The 17,464-nt window shown below is 38.0% G+C and overlaps 1 protein-coding gene across 3 annotated transcripts in view; it reads right to left on the bottom strand.

Annotated features, from left to right (window-relative positions):
* Positions 1 to 17,464, bottom strand: part of prkcbb (protein kinase C, beta b) — a 94,326-nt gene that overhangs the window by 43,671 nt on the left and 33,191 nt on the right. For all 3 annotated transcript variants that reach the window (XM_017306275.1, XM_008415737.2, XM_008415735.2), the window contains exons 3-5: positions 10,034 to 10,116; positions 1,954 to 2,065; positions 1,668 to 1,796 (exon numbers count right to left, since the gene is read on the bottom strand). In XM_017306275.1, the coding sequence (XP_017161764.1) occupies positions 1,668 to 1,796; positions 1,954 to 2,065; positions 10,034 to 10,116 (324 nt within the window). The remainder of the gene's footprint in view (positions 1 to 1,667; positions 1,797 to 1,953; positions 2,066 to 10,033; positions 10,117 to 17,464) is intronic.

Genomic DNA, 17,464 nt, shown 5'->3' with positions numbered 1-17,464 from the left:
GATTCCTGACCAAGTATTGAGTGCATAACTGAACATAATTATTTGAAGGTTGATTTTTTTGGTATTAAAACACATTTCTTTTATTGCTTGGATGAAATATGCAAATTTTTTGAGACAGGGATTTTGGATTTTCATGAGCTGTATGCCAAAATCATCAGTATTAAAACAATAAAACACCTGAAATATTTCCGTTGGTGTGCAATGAATCTAAAATATATGAGTTTAATTTTTATCATTACATTATGGAAAATAATGAACTTTATCACAATATGCAAATTTTTTGAGAAAGACCTGTATAAATACATAAATAAATTCATAAGTCATAATTAAAATTTTTGCCTGATTACCTGGTAAAAGTCAGAGTGAAACCCCAACTACAAAACTTATTTGATAGATATTACTTTGCTACGAAGTAAAATATTCCTACTTGGTTGACAAGCTCTTAGTTGATTTTGGCAGATTATTATCCACAACAGTAACCTGATTGTCCAGTTAATTATTCATTTGGTGATTTTTAGACGGTTCTTTGAAAGTTCCAGAACGTCCATCTGGTGTATTGTGAATATTTTTGCAGATTTAGTTTGGCAGAGTCTGAACAAGCAAAACGGGTCCAGAATTACTAAAAGTACATTTATACCATGTTCAGCATCACAAATATTTCCAAATGTACAAAAAGAAAGATTATATCTTAACTAAAAAGCTTAACCTTATTTTAAGTTAGTATTACGATAAAACTGCAAATGAATTTTAATAGGGATGCACATTATATCTGCACCAACACTAATATTGACTGATATTAGTCATTTTTTTATCTTATTGCTTCGATGAATCAAACTGGACTAATATTTACAAGCGATATTTCTTCTCATCTTGTTGTCGTTTGTTTCTGGAGGGGAAGTGGAGCAGGTTGGTTATGTAGTATTTGTTTTGTTTTGTGAATTATTTTATTTTCCCAAAACATTTTCTGAATGTCTCATATCTAATATTAAATCTGGAATCTTATTTAAGGAAATTAAAGCAGAGAGACTTTTAAATGGAGGGTGCAAGTTCAAGTCAATGTCTATTTCAAAAAACTGAATGTATGCCAGCTTTAAACATTCGAAAGAACGAGGGTTTGGGATCGTAGTTTTGCCGTAATGCCCGGTTGTGTTCAACCTTGTTCGACAGTCAGTATATGGTATGTCAGTTTTGGATCAGGTGCCTTATGTGAGTTCGAACAGGACAATGAACCCCAAACACGTCCAAATATATTTTAAAAGATCTCAAGCCTCAGAAGTGGCCCTGGCCTCAACCCCAGACCCCCCAAAATAGCAGATTGAAGTGTACGGTTTCTGGAAAAAAAGAGCAACTAAAAATTCAGCCACAATTAAGACATAAGAAATTGATACCTACAAAAAAAGCATCCGGTTTCTTTGTAGCTTGATAAATGAGCTTTGAAATAAATCACTACAGGACCTAAATTATTTATTTTAACTGTGAGTTTCATGGCAAAATACCATGAACCAAAAAAGAAAAAGACCAATCCTTAAACCATGAACCAAGTATTCCCGTCTTCATCTCTGCCATCCTTACAGCAGAGGGAGACAAACACCTGCATTCCCAACTCTTCCCAGTCGACGTGCTTGTGCTCTGCATCCGCGACTGTGCGTTTCATGAAATGCACTCACTGGTGACGGTGAGAACGTTAGTCTTGACCTCGGCGGTGATCTCGATGCGGCCTCTCCTCTCGGTGTGGTCCGTCCCGCACAGGTTGGGCACGTTGGGCACGCAGCGCTTGTGGATGTTCATCATGCAGTCTGAAAAGCACATCCAAGAATAAACTGTTTGTGTTTGGGGTATGTTTGAAGGATATTAATCCACCATGCAAATAAAAGGAATTGGGAAGTATTTTCATGTAGATATGAGCAAAAATGATCAGGTTTGAGAGGGTTGTGTGCAGTTTGGAGCGCGTACGGTCGCATCTCATCCCCTGGTGGATGAGGCCGTAGAGCAGGGAGCCGCAGTGGTCGCAGAAGGTGGGGCTGGAGTAGGTGTGGATCTTGAATTTATGCTTTGCCCTCGGGTCCTGCAGAGAAACATTAAGAGAAACATTCAAAACTTGACAGGCACTCAAAACTATCCTTTTCATCGGAGCAAACATTTCACAACGCACAATTAAATAACTGCAGAATCAAAGAGCAAATAAATGATCTTCCAGCTCTTTCACCACAAGCCATTCATCTCAGACTTTCCACTGCTGTGAACATTTACAGGAAGTTTACAGGGGGGTAGGTGAATGCAGAGGGGGTTGACTGTAATCTGATAACAACGACTTTCCTCTGAATTGCTTTGTTTCTCATCAGCTTTGCGAGGCAACAGAAGCAGCCCGAGTGCGTACGCGCGTGCAGGTGAGCGTGCACGCAGTTCTGTTGGCACAACTGTCTTTAATAGGAAGTCAGCCTGCCGTGAAGTTTGATAAAAGCACATACCGGTCCGCTGAACAGTCATGAACATGCATGCAGCCGCTGGGATGACACAACAGGTGACAGGGCACTTTTCTTTTTTTTTCAAACCCCGAACAGAGATTTAGACCTGTAAAATTTTAATGTTTCGAAGAGAGATGAAATTAGCTTTTAGAGGGAAAATGCATTCAAGACAAATATCTATTTGGTTTAATTTTGCATCCTAGATCAAAGATTAGTTCTTCCCAACCAATTTTAAGCAGCGACATCGTTTGCCATGAGCTAACAGGCCAAAAGCTGTACCTTTTCAGCTGCTGGCTGCTGTAGATGTTGGTGGTCACGTATTGTGCTGTAAGAAAAGCAATACTGAAGGAAGATTTTGACAGTATTCATAAAGTTCTTGCGTGTCCTCTTCTGAAACTTAGTTTTTAGCTTTTGATCAGTTCAAGCAGAGACACTTGGAAATATTTTTTTTTTTGTTTCGGTTTTTGCTGCATGTCTCCACCATCTCAGCATAATTGGAGACTTTTTGTAACTCAAGCTAAGTTAGATTGGGTGAAGAGCACCAATTTTCAAGTTTTCACAGATCTCAATCAAATTTAGGTATGAACTTTGACTGGGCCATTCTGACATGGATTTCCTTTGCTATATGATGATGAAATTATTAACCTCTCTGCTGACTTATTTGGTGTGGTGTGGCTTTTTGTTCCCCAGTAATGTTCTCTACGGCTTCACAGATTCATAATCAGGTCAAAATACGCACATTTGGACTCTACAGTATTTAATTTAGTGACATTTAGTGAATGTCACTAAATTAAGTAACGGTGTCACTCTGACACCTTTACTTAGAGATGTCAGAGTAAAGGGGCGTGAATGCTCTTTAACTCACTCAAGTTAAATAAGTGAGCTAAATATAAAATTCTGCTAACATTGAAGTTTGTGATAAAATGAGTTCAAGGGATATGAATACTTTTATTGTACTCAAATAACATCTAAGAATTGCAAAACGAAAAGTTTAAAATTTCTGACTAAAGTAATTTGGTTTATTCATCTCATGTAAATAAATCATTGTAAACTGTTAAACTGTGAGTGCTTGATGGATGGTTTTTATGTCTATAGTCATTACAGTGAGAGTTTTTGACAATTTCTGCAGTGAAGAGAGAATATTGCCTGCACACATGCTTCTTTGTCTTCCTATTGTCTGTGACTAACTCATTTCTGCACATTAACATTCATAAGTTGCTTTTAACCGTATATTAGAGGTTTCACGTGGGAGTGTGGAGGGCGGGCCGTATCTCCAGGTGGACTGTGATTTCTTAGGGGAACGCTGTCTTCAGGTTTCTGCATCGTTTCACTCTGAATCATATCACCTGTTTTCTTAATAAAACCCCTAATATGCTCCCCCTCTATTCTCAAACATCAAAAAAAGCGATTATAGTTATTTTGACATTTTGTCGAGACCGATATTGGTTACGTTCTTTGAGGTGAAAATTGCATAACAAATCCCCTTTATGAAAATATATTTAAATGTGGAACCATTTGGGGCGAGGGGGGAACACAGTCCATTTTTGTCTGCTGTCTATCAAGCGCCCATGTGAGTTCATGCATGTGTGAAACCTGCAACCGCAGCAGTGGAGAGAATACACACCTGCATCTGAGCTCTATGGTAGCACAGATGTCCAGAGGGAGGCTACGTATTCTCGGTTCTTGTTAAAGTTCAGAACTTTCAAATCAAAAAGCCAGAACAAATTATATGCCTGAATTGTTACTCTAGTCTACATTTGTCCTGGGACTTAATGTAGCATTTTGACAGTTACCTCCATTGTACAAAACATCTTCAAATTATAAGAATGTCTTAATATGTTGTTAAGTTTGAATAATTTTCATATCTTAATTTTTCTTTCCAGAGGAAGAAATGAGCAGAAACTAGAGGTGTGCCGATCGATCGGCCACCGATCATAATCGGCCGATTTCCGTGAAAAAGTGTATGATCGGTGATCGCCGATCACGGTCCATTGTTGCCGATCACACAAACCGATCACCTGCATCTCATTTCDCAGCCTGCCTGTGCAGCTGGTCTCCTCTTTCCTTCACACTGCGCAAACACGCAGCAGCAAATCCTAAGCAATGTGTAACTATATCGCACTGAGTGATTGAGGACGTTTGAGTGCTGTGGCGGAAAATTGAAGCATATGGGGTGAAGCAGGTCAAAATGCATCAACACAACGAATCTAATATGGCATCAAAACAATTCCATGCCATACTTGACGGAGTTTGGCTACATCGAGGCTCACTGCAGTAAAAAAAGACATATGGAGGATCAGATAGCAGGTAAAGCAGCGCACAGCTGCAAACAGTCACCCGGATTAGCGTGACTGTCGGAAAGCTAAACAAATAACCCGCAAAATTATTTCAGTCTTCAAGCTGCGATGTAAGACGCTGGTTCTGCTCTCGCTGTTGAACCGCTGCTACGCGCTACAGGTAGTAATATTTCACAGACGCAGCGCCGCTTCTGCTCCTTCTGCTCCTGACTCTCACACTGAACCTCTGCTTAAAGCTGCAGCATCTAATTTAAAATAATACATTTTACATTAAAACTTTTGCTATCCTAACATGAGACAGATAATCTCTAAAGAAAAATTATCGATCTCCTCCCTGCTCTGCATAATTACTCCGCTCAGTCAGAAACAGCCACTCAGAACTAGCAGTAATCAGCTAGCCGCAGTGCTATCAGGAAGTTTTCATTCAGTAAGTCATTTTTTTGGCAATGTTTAGAAGTTTTATTTTGGCTCTTTGCGTTATTTAGCCTTCATATGTTATCAGTCTGTTAAAGATAGTATTACCGATAGCAGTACAATTTGCACAATGCCTGTTTTGTTTAGTTTTCTTCTTGGAAAAAGTTATTAAAAACAAATTTTTGTCTAAATTAAGGTGAATTCATGGTTCCTTTTTCCACATAATGTAACCGGTAGTGCTTATGATTTAAAAAATAATAATTATGTGATCGGTATCGGTGATCGGCCCTCATGGGTGATCGGTATCGGCAGGAAAAAACCTGATCGGCACATCTCTAGCAGAAACCAATTCAGAAATCTCAAAATTAACAAACAAAATGAAACAAACAGAAACCAACAAAAACAACATCGAGTTTGTGTCTCGATTTTGTTTGTGCACCGTCAGTAAGATAGCTATGCTCTTTTTTTTTTTTATGAGTAAAACAATAATTAGAGTAACAATAAAGTAAGAAAAAATAATACTAAATGTTTTGCATTTGTTAATAAAGCCAGAAACTCTCCATCTACAGAACTGCAGACTAAAACTATAAACTGTTTTAATCTTATTCTAGGAAAACACATCAGTGAAAATAATCACTTGATGCCTCAAAGCTGAAACATACAGAAATAAACTAATGAATGTTTTATCATGTATTTTGAGTAACACCTAACATAATTTACATCGCATGATTGTTTTGCGTCTCTATCAAAAACAGGTTGGCAAAGTTCTTTAGTGCGATGCATTGGTCTCAACTAGACCCCCTTTTTTTTAAGGGCAATCTTGTTTACAGAGATTGAAAGATAATTCATTTTATTTGTCCTTTGCATTGAGTTATTTATTTTGGATATTTAAAATTTCTTCCATTTCCAGTGTTATATGTCCATTAGAAATAATTGAGAGGTTGTACTTGCTTCATAATGCCATTACCATTACAGAACTTGAAGATATTCTGTAAAAGCAATATAACCATTTAATGCAATAACTTCTGGGGCAATTTATTGTCCAACAAAATTTGCTATCATGACAGACCTACACGTATTTTCCAGACTATAGAGCGCACCATACAGCTGCACCTACAATGTTTTTGAAAAATAAAAAACTGGTAACGTACATTTCCTACTAAAGCGCCCCCTTGTGGTTGAAGAGAAATCAACAAAAAAGCCGCACTGGGCTATAAACCGCATGGTTCAAAGCGTGGGAACAAAAGTAGCGGCTTATAGTCCGAAAAATACGGTAATTGGAAATTGCCTTATAACAGTTCTGAGATTGATGGGTAGCAACACTTGCATCTATAAGATTAATGCTTTTCCAGTGTGTAAACAAACATCTCTACGCTCCACTGCAGCAAACAGCTAAAACTCCTAGATTTACAAAAGTAGCTGTTTTGACAGTTATGAAAACTTTCATACAACCATAAATTTAAGTTAAACATTATAATGTCCACATTTTTTTTTTTTACTTATTTCCACGTCAATGTCTATCCTTTCCCCCTCTCTTCATTCCTTTGTTTTATCACAGCACTCTCCTGTCCAATTATATTTCCTGCCAACAGCATTAGTCATCTCCCACCAACACACAAATCAAACACATGCTGTCATGTTATTGGAAATGCTCTGTGATAGACAGGCTTCAGAGTCACTTAGTTGGTGAAGCAAAAATGTACTTTCTTCCTTGAAATGATCCACACAGGAAACTTTTAAAACACGCCCATGCCCATGTTTAGTCATATTTAAAATAAACGTTAACTGTGCAGTGCATTAATGTACACTCAAGACACTCAAGGATATTTATTGTACAAACAAGTTCAAAACAACACATGAACAGGTGATTTTAGCTTGTAAATGAGCTGCTTTACAGGCCATGCTATTTATTTTATCTGCAGACGCGCTAACTTTTATAGCATTTTGCATTATGTTTGTTTCAAAACAGGGCAAAAGTCTAAGAAATACTTTGTTCATCATATTTTCCCCCCCCATCACTGGTAAAAGTTTAAGCAAATTCCTCTGTCCAGCCACAGAACACAACTAACTAACTTGAAGCAACAGGTGGTGAATAGGGCAAATATTCCTTTACATCTAAAATGCAAAAACTGTTATATCCTGTATAGGTTTTTTTCTGCAGTTTTGAAACCATATTTTTTTTACACCTGTACCGCTGAACCTTGAAACCATAAATCAGTTCATTTCCAACATGACGTCTGTAAAACGTGCACAGATGCGGTCCTTCAACCTCCAAGTTCTATACCATTAGCAAGCTGTTAGCCTGAAATGTAGGTTTCATTAGAGGACATCATCCCTCGACTTCTCCCACAGGGAACCCATTCTATTAACCCAGATCTATAATTGAATTCTTCTTTTATACATACATAGCTGACAGAAGGGAAGAAAAGTGAGAGGCAGTATGGGAATTACAGACAGACAGAGATGATCTTGCACACACTAGGATTAACTGTTTTTAGATTTGACTGTATCACTCTAAATAACAACATTATACATCTGTTTCTAAGTTGATGTACATCTTGGTTATTTTCCTCTTATGTACAGATATAAGCCCTCCTTTCTATTTCCATCTCTAATAATAAAGTAAGCAACTAGTTTGGAGCAGAGCTACATTCCCAGGGACTGAGGTCATAAGGTCATGAACTTATTAAAGAAACAATATGATGATGGTGACACGGCCCCATAATTAAGAGCAGAAGATCCCTGGGTGGATGAGCTTTTAAAATAGACAACGTGCGCGGCGTTTTCAGGTTTGGTTTGAAGGGAGACAAGTGGGAGATATTTTCATACAAGGGGAGAGCTAACAGTACACGCCTACCAAATATAGAAATGTTCAAGTGTCAGAAATGAAGCCGGTGGAAAATAGAAAGATGATAGAGGTGGATGGTGAGATTTGAGGTGACAAATGGGAAAAAAAAAAAAAAAAACCCAAAGCTTAATGCTGGCTTAAAAATAAGAGAGGAGATATTTGGACTAGTTCTTTAATCAGTAAAAAAAAAAAAAAAAGCAGATGAATAATCAAATACTTGTTGTATGTTTCACCCTCTAGGAGATTTGTTTATTTTTTATTTGAATAATATAGTCTACATAGCAAATTAAAGGTAATTTATTTATATCACCAAAACTTGGCATTTTACCTGGGATGTGTGGGTTTTTTACTTCCTTGTATTTTCTGCAACATGCGGTTTTCTTTACTAGTTTTAACCTGATGCTCACCGGCTTTAACATGTTTTACAAACCTGGATGTCTGAAAGTGTGAGCTGGATGGGTCAGACCCAAACGCATAATGTGATGTCAGACTAGTGTGATGACATAGTGCGGTGCACTATTTTGTCTCGTGCTTGTCAAAAGCAGTGACTTTTTTCTGGACTGTGTTGTGTAATACCAGACAGTGCCATCGTCCAAATGGACCTACCCAGGAATGTTGCGGTACCAGACGGTTTTATGATTTTGTGATGTAAACAGAAAAAACGGCGTACCGAACCTCACCGGCCAGTGTCGTACCGTTCAGTGCAACCGAGGCATTAGAGACAAACATAACAATCATGTTTTTTCCTTTACTACAAATGCTAGGAAAGAAGATTTAAAAAAACCTTGCAGAAAGACTATGGCAAATAAGCCAATATAAAATTGACTTTTTCAATATTTAATACAGAAAAAGTTTAACATTTTGAGTTTCTAAAAAAAACCAGATGCTAGCAAAGAGATGAAGAAGAAGAAATGTTGGAGAAAGAGCTCGGCCCTTTGTGAGTTTCTGAAACTAAAATGATAAAAAAGACCCTATTTGAACCACGGCACCAAGATAGAAATGCTAAAGCAGTGAGGTGAAACGTGGGAAACAAATAACTGAGGTGGGTTTTAGATGCAGATACAGCCTTATCAGTCAAAAAACCAATAGGCAAACACAAGTGCTTCCTCTGGAGGTGTCTGCGCTCGTCAGGCTGAAAGGGCCCTCCAGAGGGAGGTGGAAACAGGTGGAACTTGAGGAGGGTTTTCAAGCCCACTAATGAGAAAAGGCCAAATCATTAGTTTCCTTGAGATGAGAGAGTTTTGTTTCTTGAAGATCCGTGATTGAGCGCTTCTTAGAAAGCTTTACGAGTAGAATGATAACAAAGAGCCTGAGTTCATCTCTGAAATCGCAGAAATCTTCCTGGACTGTATGTATTAAGTTTAACTCAATGATGAAACTATAGACTCACTTCCTTATATGGCTTCTTTCTATAGCATATTTACAGCAGAGTCAAAAAATGTTATTGAGTCTCATTAGACATATAATAGTGATAAATGTGAGGATGAGAAAAACAAAAGAAGTAAGAAGGTTTATACCATAACTCCTACTACTTAACACAGATTTCTTGACGCATACATATAGAAATCTGCAAAACCATTCATATTTCTTGAACTTTTACACATATCGTCACATTACAACCACAACCTTCAAAGGGTTTTATTGACATTTTATGTGATCTTATGCAAACGTGTTCTCGTATGCATCTCCTTTTACCCTCCACTGAAATAAAGTGAAACTAATCATCTTCAAAAGTCATCTAAATAGTTCATAGACCCGAGAAGTTTGTTAGAAAACACTAGTAAACAAACTGCATTGTGAAGATCAGACAGGAGACAGGATAGGAATAAAGGAAGGAAGAGCAAGAAATACAATCATTTAAACTGAACACAGAGAAAAAATTACGCACCTGTAATTTTTTTTTTAAGTCACACATCTCTCCATTTCAGTTTACAATTCAGCATTACCTCTTGGTGGAACGTTGAAAAACTGAGGGGTGTGTATAGTTTTAATAATCTGACTGTACTCACGTCTGAGGCCGGTCCTTTGTCCGCGCCTGGACAGGAGAAAGTGACAAACTCATGGCAGCGTTTATGAACCACGAAACAGCACACTGTGAAAAGAGTGTGTGAGACAGAAAAAATGCATCAAAATTCAATGTGAAAATTTCACATTCATTACATTTCTCTCACACCAGTTGTCAGTAATATACAACATGATAAATTCTCCCAAAATGAGCCTCAACACTGCAAACCAAAACGTATCACAAGAGGAAGAAAAAATGGATTCTGTACCATTTAGATTAAACTGACCTGGAGCAGCACATGTGTATTATTAGCTAATCACAGTCTCTCACTGAGGATGGAGACGTCTATTTCCACTTTTCTTTCAGCTTAAATTACTAATACCTTAAAAAAAAAAAAAAGCAGAGAGGAAAGGCAAGTTTATCTGTACACCACCTTTTATATACAAGGCAGCTTACAGTGTTTAACCACAAAAGGAAATACAGTGAAAAACTTCACTAAAGGCAGGAAACAAAATCGAAGTCATTTAAATGAATGACTCTTAAGCAGAAAGTGACAAAGCTGCTTATTAAAAACACTCGTTGAGTTCAAAACTCCAAAAAAGGCCTGCAGAAAAGGCAAAACAGAAAAATTCCGTTGGAATTCTGCTGATTAAAGTCAAACACGTCAAGCTAAAACTTGTGCAACTTTTAGAAACTAGAAGAACTATAACAGATGGTGCCTGTGATTAGTCTCTCTGTATCACAGATTCAGACTAAGATAACTCCTCCTTTCAGTGGAGAGAAGGATTTGAATCACAGAGCGACTTCTGTAAAAAAAATAAATAAAATTTAATGGCGGAGGAGACCTGCTGATGTTCATCCCCTCTAAAATGGCCTTGCCTTCCGCTTCGTTTCATTTCTAAGAGCACATATAATCTAATACAGTTATAAAATGTAAAATGGCGCTCAATTTTAATTCTTCTTTGAAATTACTCAAATCGTGATCCAGAAATAAATTGTAGCTCATCAGCTACAACAAAATGGTCATGCATGACTAAATTTACAGAGGCGTCCCCCTTCCTCTTTTGAAAATAAAAAATGCAAACAAAGAGGAATAACTGCAGCTAAAATAAGCTTCGTTTGCGGGCATCCAGTCCGTAATGTAGTCAGACTTGCATAAAACCACGCTGCGAGTAGAAGACGTTTCGCTTAGCATCACCTCACTCGTGCTGTGTTATACTGTTGCAGCTCTTTGACGACGAACTTTGAAGGGTCCAATTACAGATTTTCTGCCTTTTAATGACTTCCTTCCAGGAGAAACGAGACTGAAAAGCTCTTGATGCGAGAGCACTTTTGACTTGACACAAATGTTTTTATTGAAATTAAGGCAAATTACAGATGCTCTAAGGGAGACTTCTTGACTGTAGTGACTTCGCTCTTGGAAGCAGCACTTATATGAGAGTATTTAAAAGCTTAAGTAGTGGAACAAAAGGATCCTGTGGGTCTGTCTTAACACCTACACTGTCTTTGTGCAACTCCTGCGGCATTGTCATTTAGTCAGTCGGCCTATTGGACGCACAATGGGCACCGTCTCTTTATCACAACAAGCTTCCTTTCTGTTTACAGGTTTTCAACAGCTAAGTAAGCGTTACACTTTCTCCTCCCTGGGCTCCTCCGATTTGCAGAAAAACAAGGAATCTACATCAAAGAAATCTTATGCAATCTGCAGCCAAATGAGATGAGAAGCGTGACACGGTTCCACTTTCCAGGTTGGTAACAATCAGCGAGGCACAAAACGTGGAAGCGCTGATGCACAACGAGCCTATCATCTCCACCCCGATCAGTGTCAACTCCACTTGACAGCCAAGACAAACACAGAAGGGTAATAACATCACAAACACTTAGAGAAACGGTTCGTACGAAAATGCCCTGGAGTCCATACGCAGAATGACAGACAGGCCCAAAGAGATGCGCTGGATGTGCAAACGGGAGGTTTCACGAAAGCTCAAGTCAATCCAGGTTACACCACACAAATCTGTTCACATGAATTAGTTGTAGCACTTTAGATTTTTTTTTTTTTAAAGATTGTGCATTTCCAGTCAATTGTTTTGTATGCTTATTGAAGGCAGCAGGCAGCAGTAACACATACAATCGAGTCTGACCATAACATTGAAACATTTGGAAATTTTTAATATGATTTATGGCATGATTTTTTTGTTTTTGTTAATTTTGGTCAGATTTTTTGAGCAAAATTAGATTTGTGATTTCAGTCATTTTGAAGGTCAGAGTATAAAATTCTCAGAGTAATTTTATAGCACAATCAAGTCACTTTGTTACCTTCAGCTGGTCTGGAAATCCTGTAAATACCAAAAAATAACTTAAAAGAAACTTGACTTTGCATAATAGCTATGAAATGGGCCTCAGTCTCTTTAAGAACCTCCTACTCTTTCCAACACACTGCCTTCAGTACGTCACTGGAACAATTCTTCTCCGTGATGCCATTTACAACCATTCTGAGGAGAATTGAACTGAGAAGTAATTTGTATGATGAGCTCAGCAGACGCGCAGGTCCACCAGGTTATGTTTAATTGCTGCTGTCGCTGGTGTAGGAGAATTACGGTGGACGGGTTCTCTGTGGGGCAGGAGCTAGACTGGAGACTGAAGGTCCTACGCAGAACGTTGGGTATATTAATACCAACAATTAAAACATATATTTTATTCCACATTTATCTTTACTACTTGGTTAGGTTTATTAGTTTAAGAATTAAGGCTGTTTGGTCTAAAATAAAAAAAAAATGTAACATTTGTGGCACAATTAACAGTTTGTAAATTGGTGTTTACGATTGCAAAGTTGTTGGTTTCAACTAAAGAAGCTTGGCAGAAAGTAAAAAAAAATTTTATTATTGGAGACAGGTTGTCAAAATTAGTTTTGAATAAAAAATAAAAATACGTACAAGAATACCTTCTGTCAGGGCGAAACTGTAAGCGCATCAAACACTGTTTATCCAGAGTTGTCGTTTACATGTGATTGTGCACACTGCCGAAATATTTTTAAAAGCCCATCAACTGTATACAAACAGTTGACTGACAGATATGTGATTATTATATCACTCCTTATGGACATATTTACTGTCAATAATGAGTTCAGACAGCAGATGCAGAGGCAGATTAAAATGTGGACAAATTAGATGAAAGGACTGGGAGAAGAAAAAAAAAATCCACCACATATCTACACAGAAAACGAGTTCGGGGACACTGGGCGTGCATCTTTATGCACCAATCAACACCATGCTTCGGCAGCAGATCAAGGCTAATTTTAATCATGTTAACGTTTACTTAAAAAAAAAAGATAATTGGTGTGTTGGACCTCCGTATTTTTAGCCTGAGGGAGAGAATACAGTAGACCACATTGGCTACGAAGATGAACTTGCCTGCCTACAAGATGATTCAGTGTTGGTAAACTACGTTTGGGAGAATGTGCTCAAAATGTTTCTCACTGCCAACAGACACTCGCTTTAAAATCAAGGTAAAGTGCAGCCTCATGGTACCCAGGGCATACGTTTCAGCATGTTCAGAACATTAAAGCGATAAAAACAAACATTTCGGAGGTTACAACATACGTCCTGAGCTGGCAGAAATAAAGGTGTGGCAAGGATTTATCGAGGTTTCACTGAAACCAGGACGATGGAGCAAATCGCACCAGAACTAAAGTCCCTACATCGGTTCCCTGTAGCTCGGAGAATAGACTTTAAAATACTTTTGTTAGTTTATAAATCACTGAATGGTTGTAGCACCACAATACATAAAAGATCTACTGCTGCTGTTGCTGTTGTTCTATCAACTCTCCAGATCACTCAGGTCTTCTGGTTMTGGTTCTGCTCTGCATCCCCAGAACCAGAACCAAACATGGAGAAGCAGCATTCAGCTTCTATGAATTACAAATCTGGAAAAAAAACTTGCAGAAAACTGCAAAACAGCTGAAACACTGAGTTAATTTATGTCAACACTGAAAACACCCCTGATTAGAGCCGCCTTTGATTCATAACTGGAACATTGATTAACATATCTGATGTGTATTTGTGCTTTATGATTTTGGCTTTTATGAAATGTAGTGTTTATTGCAGTTTGATAATTGGTTACTGCATTATGTTTTTAAAGGTGTAAACATGACTTGAATTTTTTTTGTGTATTTCCAAAATATTATGTAAACATAAATATACTGGATATCAATAGTGCTTACATTCATTTTCTAGTCACAAAAAATCAATTTTTTGATTTATAACATGACCTATCCTCAATGAAACATCGTTACATTAGTATAAATTAATATCTAAGCATCCATTTAGCAGAAATTATAGCAGAAATCATTTTTTTAGTGCACTTTTGTGTGATTCAGTAATTGATGTAATATATATATATATATAATTTTTTAAAAATAATAATAGTAGTTGCTCTCATTTTTCTCCTTGAATAAATTTACCTTAGAGGTCAGTTAGAGGCATCACATCTCGGTGAATTCTTCTCAGTGGTTCTGAGCGGAGCGAGAATAATTAACACTGAACACGTTCTCTACTCTAACACACATTACAACACACATGTGCACCTGAATGGTACTTCACTCCCACGCAAAATTCTCTCTCTGGTTACACCACCTACACAATGATACTGTACTGCACACACACGCACACAGAAAGCCTCCCCCTCGCTCAAACGACATGAGATTGAAAACAGAACGTGCAGGTGGAGGGATGCGAGTACATCTAGGACTGGTGTGAGCTGTTCGCACAGATTGCTTCAAGGCGACTGCTCTTTTTGGGCTACTGCTACTGCCAAGTCCTTAACAAAGCACACAGTTACACACACACACACACACATACGCATAATGATGGTACTAAAACTGTGCTACGAGTTTTCCATGGTACAATTCGGAGGCCAAAACAAACAGCACATCTGAACAAAAATAGCGCCGGGACCGAAATGTGATCGTATTTTCTGTAATCAGAATAATTAGTAATCGCTTTATCTAATATTTACAAAAAAATTATAAATCCAACTGTCTGACCCCATGGTTTAAAAAAAATGGATGATGGAATGAGTCTGATTGCATGAACACAGAGTAGCAGGTTGAAGATATAGGTGGCTAAAAAGGAATGATTAGAAACAATCTTGTGGATGTGAAGAGAGTCTTTCGATCTGGTCTGGTTCATCTCCTCAGGTGGAAAATGGCTTTATCTTTAAATTATTGAACGCAAAGAAGGATGTTTATTTTTTTCCTTTTTTGAGGGATGATGCACAGAAAGCCAAAGAATTATGAAATTTGATGTTGTTCCAGTAGACACAATTTAACCCAGTATTTACAGCTGCAATATAAAAATAGAAGTAACCTTTTTATTTTGTTGCCAGACATAAAATCTGACAAAAACTTTTATTTAGTCACTATTTTAGGTCAGAAGGGGCCCTGGACCAGTAAGTCTGCACAGCCAAATTAGCTCACTTCTTTTCTTCCAGCTACAACTTGTTACTACCTACAATACGGACTAACACTGAGTAACATTCACCAACTCCAGAGTTCCCCAAGGGTGTGTGTTAAGCTCACTACTCTACACTTTTTTTCCACACCATTCCTTCAGCTACTGTAATTTGAATCTCATTGTGAAATTTGCTGAAATGATCAACAATGACGATCATTTCGTCGCTGATCGACGAAATCAACAACGTTGATCAACAACGACGATTTCGTCGATCAACAGGGCCGAGGTAGCCGCATCATGTGACGTCAACAACATCAAGAAGACAACAAAGTCTCTCTCCACTGGAAGTGAGATGATGGAGAGCATTACTAACTTTTAATAGCAGGGAGTAACTATTTCGACTTGGAGTAGAGGTGTGCCGATCGATCGGCCATCGATCATAATCGGCCGATTTCCGTGAAAAAGTGTATGATCGGTGATCACCGATCACGGTCTCTTGTTGCCGATCACACAAACCGATCACCTGCATCTCATTTCGCAGCCTGCCTGTGCAGGTGGTCTCCTCTTTCCTTCACACTGCGCAAACGCGCAGCAACAAATCCTCAGCGATGTGGAACTATAACGCACTTAGTGACTGGGGAAGTTTGTGTGTTGTGGCGGAAAATTGAAGCATATGGGGTGAAGCATGTCAAAATGCATCAACACGACGAATCTAATATGGCATCAAAACAATTCTATACTTGAGGAGTTTGGCTACATCGAGGCTCACTGCAGTAAAAAAGACATATGGAGGATCAGACAGCAGGTAAAGCAGCGCACAGCTACAAACACTCACCCGGATTAGCATGACTGTCAGAAAGCTAAACAAATAACCCGCAAAATTATTTAAGTCTTCGAGCTGCGATGTAAGACGCTGGTTCTGTTCTCGCTGTTGAACCGCTGCTACGCGCTACAGGTAGTAATATTTGACAGACAAGTGACTCTCACACCGAACCTCTGCTTAAAGCTGCAGCATCTAACTTAAAAAAATACATTTTACATACGTATTAAAACTTTCGCTGTCCTAACATGAGACAAAAAATCTCTGAAAAAATAATCGATCTCTTCTGCCTCCTCCCTTTTCTGCATAATTACTCCGCTCAGTCAGAAACAGCCAATCAGAACTAGCAGTAATCAGCTAGCCGCAGTGCTAGCAGGAAGTTTTCATTCAGTAAGTCAGGATTGTTTATTGTAATGGATCCTGTATTTGCCTTCGAATGTTAAGTTTTATACTTGAATTTCTTTGGCAATGTTGAGAGGTTTTATTTTGGCTCTTTGCATTATTTAGCCTCTTCAGAGCCTTCATATGTTATCAGTCTGTTAAAGATAGTGTAAGATGATTTATTTTTCCTTTTCAATTTCACATGAAACCATATTAATTGAAAAGGAAAAATAAAAAATAAATAATCTTACATAAGTATAGCCGATAGCAGTACAATTTGCACAATGCCTGTTTTTTTCTTGGAAAAAGTTATTAAAAACAAATTTTTGTCTAAATTAAGGTGAATCCATGGTTCCTTTTTCCACATAATGTAACTAGTAGTGCTTTTGATTTAAAAAATAATAATTATGTGATCGGTATCGGTGATTGGCCCTCATGTGTGATCGGAATCGGTATCGGCAGAAAAAAACCTGATCGGCACATCTCTAACTTGGAGCAAAACATTTCCTCAGATGTGGGTAAAATAAAGCAACGCTTGTACTCCTCAAAGAAGATGAGGAGTATGCTAATCCCAAAGCAGTTGATGGTAAATATTTTGTAACTTTGCCATCAACCCTGTTTTAATTTATGGATTTTTAGTGTGTTTTGCCAGCTGTGCCAAGGTTATCAGCAGGCTCTCCAGGAGTTCGTAAAAACAGCAAAGAAGATTTTTCCAGAAATCAGAAATATCCCTCCATTGTCTCAGAGGAATCCATAAAAGTTATGCACAATCAGCTCCACCGAG

This window comes from Poecilia reticulata, linkage group LG8 (genome assembly GCF_000633615.1).
Source record: "Poecilia reticulata strain Guanapo linkage group LG8, Guppy_female_1.0+MT, whole genome shotgun sequence".
NCBI lineage: Eukaryota > Metazoa > Chordata > Actinopteri > Cyprinodontiformes > Poeciliidae > Poecilia > Poecilia reticulata.
This window is presented reverse-complemented; position numbering and strand designations above follow the sequence as displayed.